This window comes from Oncorhynchus keta, chromosome 3 (assembly GCF_023373465.1).
Source record: "Oncorhynchus keta strain PuntledgeMale-10-30-2019 chromosome 3, Oket_V2, whole genome shotgun sequence".
NCBI lineage: Eukaryota > Metazoa > Chordata > Actinopteri > Salmoniformes > Salmonidae > Oncorhynchus > Oncorhynchus keta.
The window spans coordinates 23,467,463-23,483,683 of NC_068423.1; the positions used below are offsets into that span (position 1 = coordinate 23,467,463).

Consider the following 16,221-nt stretch of genomic DNA (forward strand, 5'->3'; position numbering starts at 1 on the left):
AGTGAGTGAGTGAGTGAGTGTGGGAGTGAGTGAGTGTGGGAGTGAGTGAGAGAGAGCGAGCGAGAGAGAGAAATGCTGTGGGAGTGAGAGATTAAATTGATAAACTACCTGAGTAGTATGGGTCGTTGATCATGGTGTGCGTGACGTTGGTGCGTGTGCTGCCCTCTGTAGGAAGTTGGTACACATCTCTCTTGGTCAAGGACTGACTGCTGTACTGAGATGTACCACCTAGGCCTCCTAGTTGAGACATACTGCCTAGGCCTCCTAGTTGAGACATACTGCCTAGGCCTCCTAGTTGAGACATACTGCCTAGGCCTCCTAGTTGAGATGTACCACCTAGGCCTCCTAGTTGAGACATGCTACCTACAGAGAGGAGAAAGAGAATCCTACATTAGTATACAATACAATTCCAAATATACAAACGCATAGAACACTGGCTTCTAAATATGAAACCGAGTACCGAAACCTTATTCATTTCAATTTAAGCACTAGATAAAACCTTAGATAAAAGAGACTCTTGTAGGACTCGGTACTCTCACCGTCATCCTGAGACTCGATGGTGATAATGCCCTCCCTCTCGGGGCCGAAGCCCTGGGTCGTCCTGGCCTGAACTTTGAACTTGTACGGCATGTTCTCACTCAGGTCCGGAACTGTCAGACTGGTCTCAGCGCTGTCACCGCTCACCTGGAAGGAACGCATGTCACCTGGGGGGGGTGGAGATGACGGGGGTCAGTCGGGATCAGACTAGGAAATGAAGGTGGATATAAATATGAAAGTTAAAGGTCATTTGATTTCAACTGTTCTGCCTTATTATTATTCGACCATGCTGGTCATTTATGAACATTTGAACATCTTGGCCATGTTCTGTTATAATCTCCACCCGGCACAGCCAGAAGAGTACTGGCCACCCCACATAGCCTGGTTCCTCTCTAGGTTTCTTCCTAGGTTTTGGCCTTTCTAGGGAGTTTTTCCTAGCCACCGTGCTCCTACACCTGCATTGCTTGCTGTTTGGGGTTTTAGGCTGGGTTTCTGTACAGCACTTTGAGATATCAGCTGATGTAAGAAGGGCTATTTAAATACATTTGATTTGATTTGATTAGCATTGTCCAATAACAAGTCAAGAAGACCTAGAGATTAACAAAATAGAGATTAACAAAATAGAAGAGTCTTTGATTATGTCTCTCTTGATCACGTCAATCTATAAATCCTAGCAAATGACTGTTGACAAAAAATCTCTACAATCCCCGAAAACTGATCTGGAGTCAGTGTTCACTCTCACCTCCTCCGTGCAGATGTTCACAGGTGACCACGTAGCCCAGGATGTCTCCGTTGGGTTTGCGGGGTTTCTCCCAGCTCAGCTGCAGTGCTTCGGGGGACAGAGCTGTGAACACCAGGGGGCCTGGAGCACTGGGGGTACTGAGAGTGAAGGAAGAACCTGGGGGAGAAGGGGAGTTAGAGAGGAGAGAGTTAAGGGACAGAGCTGTGAATATCAGGGGGCCTGGGCACTGGGGGTACTGAGAGTGAAGGAATAACCTGGGGGAGAAGGAGAGTTAGAGAGGAGAGAGTTAAGGGACAGAGCTGTGAATATCAGGGGGCCTGGGGCACGGGGGTACTGAGAGCGAAGGAATAACCTGGGGGAGAAGGAGAGTTAGAGAGGAGAGAGTTAAGGGACAGAGCTGTGAATATCAGGGGGCCTGGGGCACTGAGAGTGAAGGGAGAAACTGAAGCGGGAAGACAGAGAGAGCGTGAGGAAGAGAATACATGGAGGGAGTGAAGGAAAGACCAAGGAACAAGGGATTGAAAGATAGAGGTAATTGGAAAGAGATAAAGTAAATGTAGATTAAACCGGAAACAGAGAGTGAGAGGTCGGAGATTAATCAGCTAACCAAAGGAGTGAGGATAAGAGGGATCCACAATGGGGGCAACGATGTATAGCCGATTACCTGCCATTGGTCTGTATAGCCGATTACCTGCCATTGGTCTGTATAGCCGATTACCTGCCATTGGTCTGTATAGCTGATTACCTGCCATTGGACTGAGTGATCTGTGTAGCTGATTACCTGGCATTGGGCTGAGTGGTCTGTATAGCTGATTACCTGGCATTGGGCTGAGTGGCCTGTATAGCTGATTACCTGGCATTGGGCTGAGTGGTCTGTATAGCTGATTACCTGGCATTGGGCTGAGTGGTCTGTATAGCTGATTACCTGGCATTGGGCTGAGTGATCTGTATAGCTGATTACCTGGCATTGGGCTGAGTGGGCTGTTGGGGTCGACAGCTGACTCTATGGTGATGACTCCCTCCCTCTCCGGTCCCCAGCCTTCCTGACTCTGAGCCTTCACCTTGAACAGGTAGGAGTGGTTAGGAAGCAGGTCCTGCACCACCACGGAGTTGTCTGCGGGGCTGGACATGTTTATACGCTTCACATCACCTGGACAGAGAGACATAAGGGGGTTAGATTACTGTAAAGGGATGCTGGGACAAGGCCATGAGATCTGTAACAGTTGATTGGGCTTTCTTCAAATCCTATCAGAAGTCTTCACGGATATACCCGAATTCGATTACCCGAGGTCCGACCCAGTATAGTAGTTGACCCTCAGATCACGCTCGGCGGCCTCGGATCGGTTTGGTAATATGGAAAACACTGGCCAGATCCCAAATGATATGTGAAGAGGAAAATATCAAGATGCCATTAAATATCCTAGGATTTACATTTCCTACGCATGGCAGTTGATGCAGTCAATAGCATTAATGTCTCTCCTCCACCCGTCTTCCTCTGTCTGGCTTGTGTTCTCTCTATAGCGAACTTGCATCATTGTTCCCACTGGAGATATGGGATCAGCAATATGGGGCTATTTCACGCGTAGTGGTTACTTAGGAACTTTTGTCATTCGCAATGGATGTAAAACACTCTGACCTTCTGTGAGGTGATGGAAACTACTTTGAGAAGCTCTACAGTTCATAAGTGGTGGAGAGTTAAGACGATCAGAAATATTTAAATGTTTTAAACGTAACCTATATTTAACTAGGCAAGTCGGTTTAAGAACGAATTCTTATTTACAATTGACGGCCTACCCCAGCCGACGCGGGGCCAATTGTGTGCCGCCCTATGGGACTCCAAATCAAGGCCCGGATGTGATTCAGCCTGGATATTATCAGACATCCCCAAATGGGAACGTTTATAGGTCAACATTTGCACACAAAATAAACATTAACAAACTAAGGGAAAACAATTCACACAATTAAACAATGAATGCACATGAATTAGTGGGAGACAGAGAGCATTCTGCAGAGACAAAACTAGTAGTCTCTTCACCCCACATCATTGTGTCCATATTTTAAATTAGGGATGCCATTTATGAAAATACTAAGCTGTGGTGTAGCCCACAACTCATTTATTTTAGATAGGCCTACAACAGAAAATGCATGTGAAACGGTTCACTGTCTACCACACAAGCCAAAACAATTCTCAGGCACCAATAAAGCTGCATTTTGTATTATTTGGGTACGATACAGATCCGACCCAATTTGAATCTGATTCTACCTCATCTCTGACATATTTTGGGTCAGTTCTGGTCCACATCGGATCGGGTAATGATTTTCAAATAAATGACTTGTGTCCTATCGATGTCTGATCGGAATTTCACAAATCCAATTCGGTTCGGATCTCAATTTGTGGATCCTATTCAACCGAACCCGACAACATTGTTCACAGGTTCAAAAATGTAAAACAATACAAAGCAACAATCTTCTTCTGCACATAACAAAACACAGTGTGTTTAGAATGGGACACAAATGTCCATGGGTCCATACCTCCATTCAGCAGCTGGTAGAGAACACAGTACCCTAAAACATCACTGTCACAGTGGGGCTCCTGCCAGCTGATCTTCAGGGCAGTGGGGCCCAGGGCAGAGAACACCAGCCTGGTGGGGGTGTCAGGGACCCCAGGGGCCAAACGAGCGTCTGGGGGAGAATAGGTCAATGGGGGAGAGAAAGAGAGATGGGTTTCGGGAAGGAGGGTGGTTAGGGGTTAAGTGGAGTCAAAATCACAGAGGTTACATAAACTATTACAAGATGAGATGTGATTAACGAGAGGTGAGTGAGCGTGATGCGGAGAGAGAGAGAGCGAGAAAGAGAACTTTCCCTATCAAAGAAAACATACATCACAGCAAAAAACTGCTTGAGCAACACAAAGCCTTCCCGTCTCACCAGCGATGGGCATGGTAAGCCCTGCCATGAGGCCAAAGTGGATCTTTAGGCTCTGCTATTGTCCCAGTAGTGTAAGAGAGGACAGCTGAGTGTGCTGCAGACAGACAGACTCACCCTGGAGCACCCTGTCCAGGTTCAGTAGTGCATCGTTGACATCCTCAGACTGGGTCCTGGCCCGGAAGGCCTGAGACATACCGTAGTCGTACTGACTCTGTGTCTGAGTGGGACTGAAGCCATACGTACCTGAGAATGCACGGAGCAAGCAAAAATGGAGCAGGGAGGAGGAGGACAGGAAAGGAAGTGAAAGAGAAGGAACAAAGGGAGGAAAAGGAAGGAGGACAGTGAAAGAGGCGAGGGAGGAGAGGATTGAAGTATGGAGAACAACAGGAGAAGAAGAGAGCGACAGTCAGCATAGCGCCTGCATAGCTCTGTGCAGCCACCAACCCCAGTAATCGATAACAGATATCCAAGCCAGCCGCTTCATGCACCTCATCAGTAAGCCTGCTGTAGATGACCTGTATATCTGACATTTATAGCCATGATTGATACAGACAAACAGATGAGCTTCTTTCAGGTTTTAACAGTAGAGGTCAGAAAGATCTGAAAACTGTGATGGCATTTTCCTTAGCAAAGACCTCCTTGTCAAAGACCTCCTTGTCAAAGACCTCCTTGTCAAAGACCTCCTTGTCAAAGACCTCATCTAAATTGGCTCATTGTAGCCTCATGCCTGTGACCTGTGTCAGTGTGAACTGTATTTGATCGGCTCTTTACACTCAGAGCTGAAAATATGCTTTCAAATATGCTTTAAAAAATATGCTTCAAATGAATCTAATCTTACTTTGGCCATCTGTGTATCCAGACAATCCACTGGACAGGTCTCCTATGATGATGGAATCTCGGATGTTGTCGTCATACTCATAGTAACCTCTGTTCTCTGATCGCTTCCTCATGACAACATTCTCCGTGCGCGTCCCACCCCCAATCACCTGAGTGTGGGAGAGAGAGTTTCCTCCTGTAGGAGAGGAGGAGACCAATGATGACGACTACCAAATACATAGATACTGAACAATAGAATTCTAGCAAACAGTACATTCTGAGTGCAAGGTCGACAAACTTCTGGTGTCAACACGTTTCCCATTTAAACTCTAAATCTCTAAGTTTACTGAACTCTGTTCTGGTGAAGACAAGCCAGCTGGAATTACTTGCCATTGTCATATCATTGTAAGTCAACAGAAAGATTCAAAAGCTGACACATTCTGCATTCATCCGTACCTTGTCCAGAGAGGTATGTTGTGGTGGACTCCATGGACATGGACCCCCCGGCCCCCCCTCGGTGGCTGGAGCTGAGGGTGGACATGGGAGACACCTGGCTGTAGCTGGATGAAGACATGTTGGTACTGCGCGACATGGAATTATTTCCCCCGGGGAAGAGGAAGTTCTGTTCCAACCTGCCGTTAATTGGTTCTGAAAGACAAAGATGAGGAGACCCAGAAGAGAAGAGGAAGAACATCAAGAACATTCTGGAACCCAACATAACTCAAACCAAACATTCCGGAACCCAATATAACTCAAAACAAACATTCTGGAACCCAACATAACCCAAACCGAACATTCTGGAATCCAACATAACCAAAACCAAACCTTCTGGAACCCAACATAACCCAAACCAAACATTCTGGAACCCAACATAACTCAAACCAAACATTCCGGAACCCAATATAACTCAAACCAAACATTCTGGAACCCAACATAACCCAAACCAAACATTCTGGAACCCAAACCAAACATTCTGGAACCCAAATCAAACATTCTGGAACCCAAATCAAACATTCTGGAACAAATCAAACATTCTGGAACCCAAATCAAACATTCTGGAACCCAACATAACCCAAACCAAACATTCTGGAACCCAACATAACCCAAACCAAACATTCTGGAACCCAAATCAAACATTCTGGAACCCAAACCAAACATTCTGGAACCCAACATAACCCAAACCAAACATTCTGGAACCCAACATAACCCAAACCAAACATTCTGGAACCCAACATAACCCAAGCCAAACATTCTGGAACCCAACATAACCCAAGCCAAACATTCTGGAACCCAACATAACCCAAACCAAACATTCTTAAACCCAACATAAACCAAACCAAACATTCTTAAACCCAACATAAACCAAACATTCTGGAAGCCAACATAACCCAAATCAAACATTCTGGAAGCCAACATAACCCAAACCAAACATTCTGGAAGCCAAACCAAACATTCTGGAACCCAAATCAAACATTCTGGAACCCAAATCAAACATTCTGGAACCCAAATCAAACATTCTGGAACCCAACATAACCCAAACCAAACATTCTGGAACCCAACATAACCCAAACCAAACATTCTGGAACCCAAATCAAACATTCTGGAACCCAAATCAAACATTCTGGAACCCAAATCAAACGTTCTGGAACCCAACATAACCCAAACCAAACATTATGGAACCCAACATAACCCAAACCAAACATTCTGGAACCCAACATAACCCAAACCAAACATTCTGGAACCCAAATCAAACATTCTGGAACCCAAACCAAACATTCTGGAACCCAACATAACCCAAACCAAACATTCTGGAACCCAACATAACCCAAACCAAACATTCTGGAACCCAACATAACCCAAGCCAAACATTCTGGAACCCAACATAACCCAAACCAAACATTCTTAAACCCAACATAAACCAAACCAAACATTCTTAAACCCAACATAAACCAAACCAAACATTCTGGAAGCCAACATAACCCAAATCAAACATTCTGGAAGCCAACATAACCCAAACCAAACATTCTGGAATCCAACATAACCCAAACCAAACATTCTGGAAGCCAACATAACCCAAACCAAACATTCTGGAAACAAAATCATTGATTTAAGTATACGTTAATAGCGGCAAATCACAACAAACTGCAAGAGAAACACCCACCTTAGACTGCACACAGGGACATACATACATTTGGTATCACCACTTCCACAGCCATGAGAAGCCTTTATACATCACCAGGTCACCCCTGATACAAAACAGGATTAGACGTCCATCCATGTCTGAAGACTTCAGGAGATGACGTGAAAACCGACCACTAGGGGCAACAGTGAGCGATGTTACCTTCAAGTAGGTTTGGGTTTTGCTAGGCCTTGTGGACGGGGATGGTGGATGGGCATATGCATCAAAAGGTGTAAAAGGTAGCATGTTTTAAATGCAGCAATAGAAAGTTGTTTTGGAGATTTTGTTTTAAGCCTATCCCATACCTTAACCATTCAGAGTTAATGCCTAACCTTAGGATTTTGAAGTTAATGCCTAAACTTACCCTTAAACACTTTGTCGTTTGGAACAACTTCGAAATTTGACATTGGAGAAACATGGATGAACGTGTAATTCTGACGTGAGACTGTGAGAGCTTGTTGCATATACAAGCCCTACAACCTGCCTCCTTCCCAGAGCATCTCTCCACATAGAGGTGTAAAGAGTGCAGACAGGAGAGACAGACAGGAAAATCCTGTCATGACCATCAACTGGTGGTGGTGCAGTTGATGCCTGGAAATGAAGACCCTTTTGGTGGGAGGGTTGAGGTGCAACAGGGGAAGAGGCCAGACCAGAACCAGGGGTAGGGGTAGATTGGAGGACGGAAACATGATGTTGATTAGAGATCTGAAGACTTTGTGCAGACGAGAGGTGGTGGCATAGGGGGCACTGCAGCTGCATTGGGAGATTTGTGCCCGGCGTACACAGTAGCTGGCATGCCATCTCTGTATCTGTCTGTCTATCCAGGGCGGTCTTCACCTTGATGGGGTATCTGTGTTCGGCTGGGTCGGGGGGTCTCGTCGCTGCTGGTCTCTGTGTCTGTGCTGAGGTGGTAGGGGATCACATCCACATGCCTTTTCCAGGACACCGAACGCAGGTCCAGCTTGGAACCCACCAACTTGATAAAGCCTTGTTATGGAGAGGAGAGGCAGGCGGAGGGGGGGGGGGTATTGATGGTTGGCATGGCAGTTGTTTTTGTGAAGCGAGGTGATTAGAAGGAGTTGAGAGAGGAGGAAAAGGAGGAGGCTGGATGTATGTAGATTCTGTGATATCTAAACTACAGAGCAATAATAGGAGAGGTCTGACTGGCAAGATGAAGCCTTGAAGAAGAAGAAGACTGGCATGATAAAATCCAAAGCCACAAAGAAGAAAATGAAGACTGGTATGAAGACTGGCATGATAAAACCCAAAGCCACAAAGAAGAAAATGAAGACTGGCATGATAAAACCCAAAGCCATGAAGAAGAAAATGAAGACTGGCATGATAAAACCCAAAGCCACAAAGAAGAAAATGAAGACTGGCATGATAAAACCCAAAGCCACAAAGAAGAAAATGAAGACTGGCATGATAAAACCCAAAGCCACAAAGAAGAAAATGAAGACTGGCATGATAAAACCCAAAGCCACAAAGAAGAAAATGAAGACTGGCATGATAAAACCCAAAGCCACAAAGAAGAAAATGAAGACTGGCATGATAAAACCCAAAGGCATGAAGAAGAAAATGAAGAAGAGACACCAGTTGTGGATCTGATGGTTTGTTAAAACATACTTGAGAGAGAAGAGAGAGAGAAGAGAGGGGGGGAGAAGAGAGAGAGAGGGGAGAAGAGAGAGAGAAGAGAGAGAGAGAGAGAGAGAGAGAGGAGAGAGAGAGAGAGAAGAGAGGGGAGAAGAGAGAGAGAGGGGAGAAGAGAGAGAGAGGGGAGAAGAGGGAGAGAGAGAGGGGAGAAGAGAGAGGAGAAGGAAATAAATATAGAGAAAGAATGAATGAAAACGGAGACAGAAAGGGATAAAGAGAGCGAGAACGATGGAGGAAACCCTCCTATCTGTCAGCCTCAACGTGACACATTAAACCCTTTTTTTAGAATTCTCTTTCTTTCTCTTTCTGCTTCAGTGAGCAGATGACTGGATTACAGAAGATGGATAGACATGTCTCTTTCAGATCAAAACAGTGAGCTTCATCCCCATTAGCTGTTACTTAGCAACAACTATTCTTCCTGGGGTCCACTCAAAACACAATACAACTCCCAGGACACAACTGAAGCTAGACGGCAAAGAGATGTCAGGAAAGGTGGCGTAGTCTGCGGGTACCCACCTTCGTCTGAGACGCTGGGTCTCTTGGAGTCTGTTGGCGATCTCATGACCTCACTGCTGTACATCAGGTAGCCGTCGTACTCATCCCCCGCCTCCGCGTCCACTATAGGGATGTCTGGGATGATAGGGACTATAGGGAGGGGAGGAAGAGCGATGGATCAACGCCTCGATCACACCGACAGCATCATTGAGTTTTGGTACACCAGAAGTACATTGATTTCCAATAGAACGCTGCGTTTGCTGCTCAGAATTGCGTTGCAGTTGCAGTGCGTTCTGTGTGGTGATATACGTTTGATTTATCCAACGTATGAGTCGAACTGTATTCGTAGACGGCTTGACAGAAACGGTAGCAGAAGGTAAGTGTTGAACTTCTGTTGCACACACATCCAGATGATGCTGTGTACGAAGCTGTCGGTGTGAACGAAGCGTAAGACAAGCTTCTCTTGAAACATTAGCTTTCTGGTTTGCTAGACACAAATGTTGCAGCAGGTAACAATCAAGATCATACTAGATCATACTAGATCATACTAGATGCTTTCCAGACAGAACATCCTTTCTGCTCTTATTTACTCACTGGACATGGGTCTGGTGGGCTGGGAGGCCAGGTTGATGGTCGCTTCTTTGAAAGGACCCCAACTAACGCTGTTCTTAGCCCGGACCTGATAGCAGTAAGTCTGGGCCGACTGCAGGTTCTCAATCAGCAACATCCTCTTCTTAGGGTTGTCTATCTTCACCTTCTTAGCTGCACCCATCGGCTCTACAAAGTGAAGAGAGAGGGAGTGGAGAACGTGTTAAAGCTCGGACACACCAATAGCATTTCCCGGCCTGAGAGTACTTAGTATCTCTAAACAGAGTGCCAAAAGAGAGCAAACCAATTTTACATTAGAATAGCATGAAAATGTTGTCAGTCAGACTAAACACAGTGAGCCGAACGGATCAGCAGACAAGAGGCAGATCAACATTCAGTGTGGTGTGTGTCATCCTTTAGAATGTCTTGGAAGCACAGACATCACTCCGAGAAATTCTGAGATCCTTCTGATTTGATAGGTCACTCACTCGTGTCGTCATTGATGGGCGTGTAGAGAACCTCGTAGGCGGTGATGACACCATTGGTCTCGGCAGGCTCCGCCCAGCTGACCTGAGTGACAGTTGGACTGATGACGTTGAACGCCAGACGACCGGGCTCACTGGGGACTGGAGGAGAGGGGAGGAAAGAAAGTAGACAGGAAGTTAATCACAAGGTACGAAGGAAGAAAACTACCTACACAATGTTTGAGCGTCCATGCTGTGTCAGACCCAACAAACATTCAACTGAGAAACAAAAACGGTCCACAATCCTAGAATTGTAGTGTTTCAAAGAAAATATATTCAGTCCATCTTCGACAGGAACAGGATGTGACCTCACTCACCATCCTCCAGGGTCTTACAGGGCACCATGTCGCTGTAGTTTCCGTCTCCCAGGGCGTTGTAGCCACACACCTTCGTCTCGTAGTCACAATAGGGGTACAGGTTGGCCAGGTCAGCATGGTTTGTCTTTACATTCATCGCAGGGGGGGCGTCAGCCTCAGGATCCCCATAGATCCAATACTTCACCTGGTGACCAGGGAGAATGAACCATCATAAAGGGACCACATCTAAAGGGACTATATCTACTCCGGATATATTTTGTACGCTTTGTTTTCAAAGTAATATTTAAAACAGCAGTTCAAAGTTGAGTGAAAGCGAAGGAAAATAATCTCCCATTTTCCACCAGTAAAAGTTGCCAGGTGTGTAAACTATTGAGTTCCTCTGTTGATGACTGATGCTCCTTACGGAGTAAAGGGTTTAAGTCAAGGTAAGTCCTGTACAGTGGCGGCTGGCGGAAGGAGCTATGGGAGGACGGACTCATTGTAATGGCTGGAACAGAATGAATGGAACTTTATCAAACACATCAAATATACATAAATCACGTTAGACTCCGTTCCATTTATTCCATTCCAGACATTACAACGAGCCCGTTCTCCTATAGCTCCTCCCAACAGCCTGTATGACAGTTCCTTTCCGTACCTTATAGTTCAGAGGGTGGAAACCTGAGGGGGTTCCTTACCTTGTAGTCCAGGGGGTTGGATCCTGAGGAGGTTCCTTACCTTGTAGTTCAGAGGGTGGAATCCTGAGGGGGTTCCTTACCTTGTAGTCCAGGGGGTTGGATCCTGAGGGGGGTTCCTTACCTTGTAGTCCAGGGGGTTGGATCCTGAGGAGGTTCCTTACCTTGTAGTCCAGGGGGTTGGATCCTGGGGGGGTTCTTTACCTTGTAGTCCAGGGGGTTGGATCCTGAGGAGGTTCCTTACCTTGTAGTCCAGGGGGTTGGATCCTGAGGGGGTTCTTTACCTTGTAGTCCAGGGGGTTGGATCCTGAGGGGGTTCCTTACCTTGTAGTCCAGGGGGTTGGATCCTGAGGGGGTTCTTTACCTTGTAGTCCAGGAGGTTGGATCCTGAGGGGGGTTCCTTACCTTGTAGTCCAGGGGGTTGGATCCTGAAGGGGGGTTCCTTACCTTGTAGTCCAGGGGGTTGGATCCTGAAGGGGGGGTTCCTTACCTTGTAGTCCAGGGGGTTGGATCCTGAAGGGGGTTCCTTACCTTGTAGCCCAGGGGTTGGATCCTGAGGGGGGTTCTTTACCTTGTAGCCCAGGGATTTTCCTAAGGGGTCCCAGTTAAGGCGGATGCTCCGGGGGCCGGTGGCTTTGGCCTTCACGTTGGTGGGAGAGTTGAGACGACCACCAGGAGACGTGGCTGTCTGGTTGATGAAGCCCGCACTCTTCTCCATCTGGGCATTTTCTGGAAGTCCTGAGGGGATGAGAGGGGAGAAGGGAATAGAGAGGGGAGGAGTGGGGGAGAGGATGGGGGAAGAGAGAGAGGGGAGACAGAGGGAGGGAGGGAGGGGGGGCGGGAGGGAAGGGGGGGGTGTCAAAAAGGGTTGGGCAACTTATTTTAGTGATGCACACTTCTTGCATCAGATTCCTTACAGATACCCAATGTGTGTGTGTGTGTGTGTGTGTGTGTGTGTGTGTGTGTGTGTGTGTGTGTGTGTGTGTGTGTGTGTGTGTGTGTGTGTGTGTGTGTGTGTGTGTGTGTGTGTGTGTGTGTGTGTGTGTGTGTGTGTGTGTGTGTGTGTGTGTGTGTGTTTCAGTATCTGCTTCTCTGTGTAATACCTCCATCAGTAATAGTGACCATCGTTGTCTTCCTCTCTCCGACCACAGCTTTCGTACTGGGGTCAAACAGTTCCAGTTGGAAGGACTCTGGTTTCACCGGGCCAGGGTGAGAGCGTGGATCGATCACGATGTTCTTCTCGGTTTCCCCGGGACCAAACTTTAGGGGGCCGGACAGCTCGAAGCGTTTGGCGTTGCGGGTCCTCCAGTGGACGGTGGCGGGCCCCTCCTTATTGCGGGTGCGGACCACGGGGACGGAGTAGGTTGGGTCGGCGGTGGAGAAGTTCTGGGTGCTCTTCATGAACATCACCACACTGGGCTCTGAGGGAAGCAAGGGGTGAGGAAGTTTGGTACGGCCATGTTAGAGAGGAGGAAGTTACGGCTGGCTTTCCAACCACACATTGGCCAAGCTCTCAAAACCCATGGTAACAATGTCTGGGACATGTTGTGCAATTGTGTCCTGATGGAACAGAAACATTGCTACATTAAAACTCTGGGATAATCTAAACAGTATAGTTTATTTTGTAATGTTATGTGATACACCCTGGACCCTGTCCTCTCACCTGGTTGGTCAGTGATGGTGACAGTAGTATATAACCTCACCTGGTTGGTCAGTGATGGTGTCAGTAGTATATAACCTCTCACCTGGTTTGTCAGTGATGGTGACGGTGGTTCTGGGGTAGCGTCCCAGCTTGGCTCCCTGTCTTGGGTTACTGAGGTCCATGACAAATTGTTTGACCTGTGTGTCCTTCAGCAGACCGTCTCCCTCTCCCATCTCCAACAAACGAACAGGGACAGTCTGCTGGGTCTCCCCTGGCCCGTAGGACAGTTCCCCATCCACTGTCACATAGTCCTGGTGAGAGACGGAAGAGTAGTTATGAGAATGGAAAAAGATAGTAGCTTAGACGAATGAAGAGTGTGATATCTCTGTCTCATGGTATATGTGTGTTACCTTCTTGTCCTTGGCGGTGAGGTCTCGGGTGCGGTAGCTGACCTGTGTGTGTCCGTCCTCTATGATCTCTCTAGTAATGGGGATGTTAGCCACTTTGTCCTGTCGGCTGTAGGTGTACGAAGGCTGGAGGAACGACATAACACTCTTGGCTGAAGAGGAGAGAGACACAGTTTTTAGCTAACTAAGGTGAAGGGAAGAACACAGAATAAACCAAAAGAATAAACACATTCACTGGAAATCAACGGTCTATAATGCAGTATGTTTTTGAAGCACCGTGTATGTGCATGTAAGATTAGAGAGGTCAGGGGTCAGATAAGATATCTCTGATTGGCTCTCACCGTGTTCTTTGATGATAGTGATGCTGACGAAGCGTTTCCCTATCTCAGCGATGCCCAGAGGAACGTCCACCGCCTCCACCTGCAGCTGCTTCTTATCATCATCTTCCTCCTTGACGAAGAGCGGCACGTGCACATCCACCGTCTCCACCCCCTCTTGGAACTCCACGGCACCAGCCGCCTCTGCAGAGAGCCAGACAGAGAGAGGGAGTGAGTTAGGAACTCCCAGACACACACACACACACACACACACACACACAGATACAGACACACACACACACACACACACACACACACACACACACACACACACACACACACACACACACACACACACACACACACACACACACACACACACACACACACACACACAAACACACAAACCTCTGTCTGTGGCCACTGTGTAGTAGCCCGGCACCACTTTGAGATCCTGGAAGTTTCCAGACTGGACGTTTTTCTCAGTCAGTTTGACGATGTTGGGGTAGCTGGAGCGAGGAGCGGACAGAATGGTGTCTACGATGGCGTGGTCAGCTCTTTTACCAGCATTTCTCTGTAATCTGAAACACAAAGACAATATCAGTAATGATGATATGAGAAAACATGATTTAGACAACATTCAGAAATAATGGCTTTATTGTAATAAATTCAGGAAGGATTAAAGGTTGAAATTAGTGTATCACCTAAATGTGGTGTTCTGAACTCTCTGGGTTCCAGGAACCTGCTTGTACACTTCATTCAGCTGAACAGAGAACACAAACAACCCACTGTCACAAGGATGAGCATAGAGTAATGTATACATACACAGCTTGCTCACACACACATTCACTCACACACTCACACACACACTCACGTTGTCATCAACCTCCCTGCGTAGCAACTCAGTGTCTCTGGCGTCGGAGCGAGACAGACTGTCTGTGAACAACCTGTTCAGACGCAGAGACAGAGGGAACTGGACTATAGATGGAGGACAAAGAGGAAGAGAAGAGGAGGTGGGGAGAAGGAGGAGAAGTGGAGGAGGAGAGGAGGAGAAGTGGAGGAGGAGAGGAGGAGAGGAAGAGGAGAAGAGGAGGTGGGGAGGAGGAGGAGAAGTGGAAGAGGAGAAGAGGAGGTGGGGAGGAGAGGAGGAGAGGAGGAGAGGAGGAGAGGAGGAGAGGAGGAGGAGGGGAGGAGGAGGGGAGGAGAAGAGGAGGTGGAGAGGAAGAGGAGAAGAGGAGAGGGGAGGAGGAGGAGGATAAGAGGAGGTGGGGAGGAGAGGAGGAGAGGAAGAGGAGAAGAGGAGGTGGGGAGGATAAGAGGAGGAGGGGAGGAGGGGAGGAGAGGAAGAGGAGAAGAGGAGGTGGGGGGAGGAGGAGGAGAAGTGGAGGAGGAGAGGAGGGAGGAGGAGAGGAAGGGGAGAAGAGGAGGTGGGGAGGAGGGGAGGGGGGAGGAGGTGGGGAGGAGGGGAGGTGGGGAGGAGGAGAGGAAGAGGAGAGGTGGGGAGGAGGGGAGGTGGGGAGGAGGAGAGGAAGAGGAGAAGAGGAGGAGGGGAGGAGGAGGGGAGGATAAGAGGAGGTGGGGGGAGGAGGAGAGGAAGAGGAGGTGGGGAGGAGGGGAGGATAAGAGGAGGTGGGGAGGAGGGAGGTGAAGAGGAGGAGGGGAGGAGAGGAAGAGGATAAGAGGAGGTGGGGAGGAGGGAGGATAAGAGGAGGTGGGGAGGAGGGGAGGATAAGAGGAGGTGGGGAGGGGGAGGAGGAGGTGGGGAGAAGAGGAAGAGGAGAGGGAGGAGAGGGGAGGATAAGAGGAGGTGGGGAGGAGGAGAGGAAGAGGAGGTGGGGAGGATAAGAGGAGGTGGGGAGGAGGGGAAGATAAGAGGAGGTGGGGAGGAGGGGAGGATAAGAGGAGGTGGGGAGGAGGAGGAGAAGTGGAGGAGGAGAGGAGGAGAGGAAGAGGAGAAGAGGAGGTGGGGAGGAGGAGGAGAAGTGGAGGAGGAGAGGAGGTGGGGAGGAGGAGGAGAAGTGGAGAAGGAGAGGAGGAGAGGAAGAGGAGAAGAGGAGGTGGGGAGGAGGGGAGGATAAGAGGAGGTGGGGAGGAGGAGAGGAAGAGGAGGAGGAGAGGAGGAGAGGAAGAGGAGAAGAGGAGGTGGGGAGGAGGGGGAGAAGTGGAGGAGGAGGGGAGGAGAGGAAGAGGAGAAGAGCAGGTGGGGAGGAGGAGGAGAAGTGGAGAAGAGGAGGTGGGGAGGAGGGGAGGATAAGAGGAGGTGGGGAGGAGGAGAGGAGGAGAGGAAGAGGAGAAGAGGAGGTGGGGAGGAGGGGAGGATAAGAGGAGGTGGGGAGGAGGAGAGGAGGAGAGGAAGAGGAGAAGAGGAGGTGGGGAGGAGGAGGAGAAGTGGAGGAGGAGAG

The 16,221-nt window shown here is 48.3% G+C and overlaps 1 protein-coding gene across 2 annotated transcripts in view; it reads right to left on the minus strand.

Moving 5' to 3' along the window:
- LOC118363478 (integrin beta-4-like) overlaps window positions 1-16,221 on the minus strand; it is a 39,543-nt gene that overhangs the window by 1,402 nt on the left and 21,920 nt on the right. Inside the window, exons 19-38 of one of the 2 annotated variants that reach the window (XM_052493306.1) lie at window positions 14,694-14,797; window positions 14,524-14,582; window positions 14,228-14,400; window positions 13,844-14,023; window positions 13,506-13,654; window positions 13,199-13,406; window positions 12,557-12,874; window positions 12,025-12,191; window positions 10,780-10,963; window positions 10,427-10,564; window positions 9,945-10,127; window positions 9,372-9,500; window positions 5,480-5,671; window positions 5,046-5,219; window positions 4,322-4,450; window positions 3,812-3,961; window positions 2,241-2,429; window positions 1,280-1,435; window positions 540-704; window positions 109-363 (exon numbers count right to left, since the gene is read on the minus strand). In XM_052493306.1, coding sequence (XP_052349266.1) covers window positions 109-363; window positions 540-704; window positions 1,280-1,435; window positions 2,241-2,429; window positions 3,812-3,961; window positions 4,322-4,450; window positions 5,046-5,219; window positions 5,480-5,671; window positions 9,372-9,500; window positions 9,945-10,127; window positions 10,427-10,564; window positions 10,780-10,963; window positions 12,025-12,191; window positions 12,557-12,874; window positions 13,199-13,406; window positions 13,506-13,654; window positions 13,844-14,023; window positions 14,228-14,400; window positions 14,524-14,582; window positions 14,694-14,797 — 3,402 coding nt within the window. The remainder of the gene's footprint in view (window positions 1-108; window positions 364-539; window positions 705-1,279; window positions 1,436-2,240; window positions 2,430-3,811; window positions 3,962-4,321; window positions 4,451-5,045; window positions 5,220-5,479; window positions 5,672-9,371; window positions 9,501-9,944; window positions 10,128-10,426; window positions 10,565-10,779; window positions 10,964-12,024; window positions 12,192-12,556; window positions 12,875-13,198; window positions 13,407-13,505; window positions 13,655-13,843; window positions 14,024-14,227; window positions 14,401-14,523; window positions 14,583-14,693; window positions 14,798-16,221) is intronic. The other variant, XM_052493312.1, reaches the window with a different exon arrangement.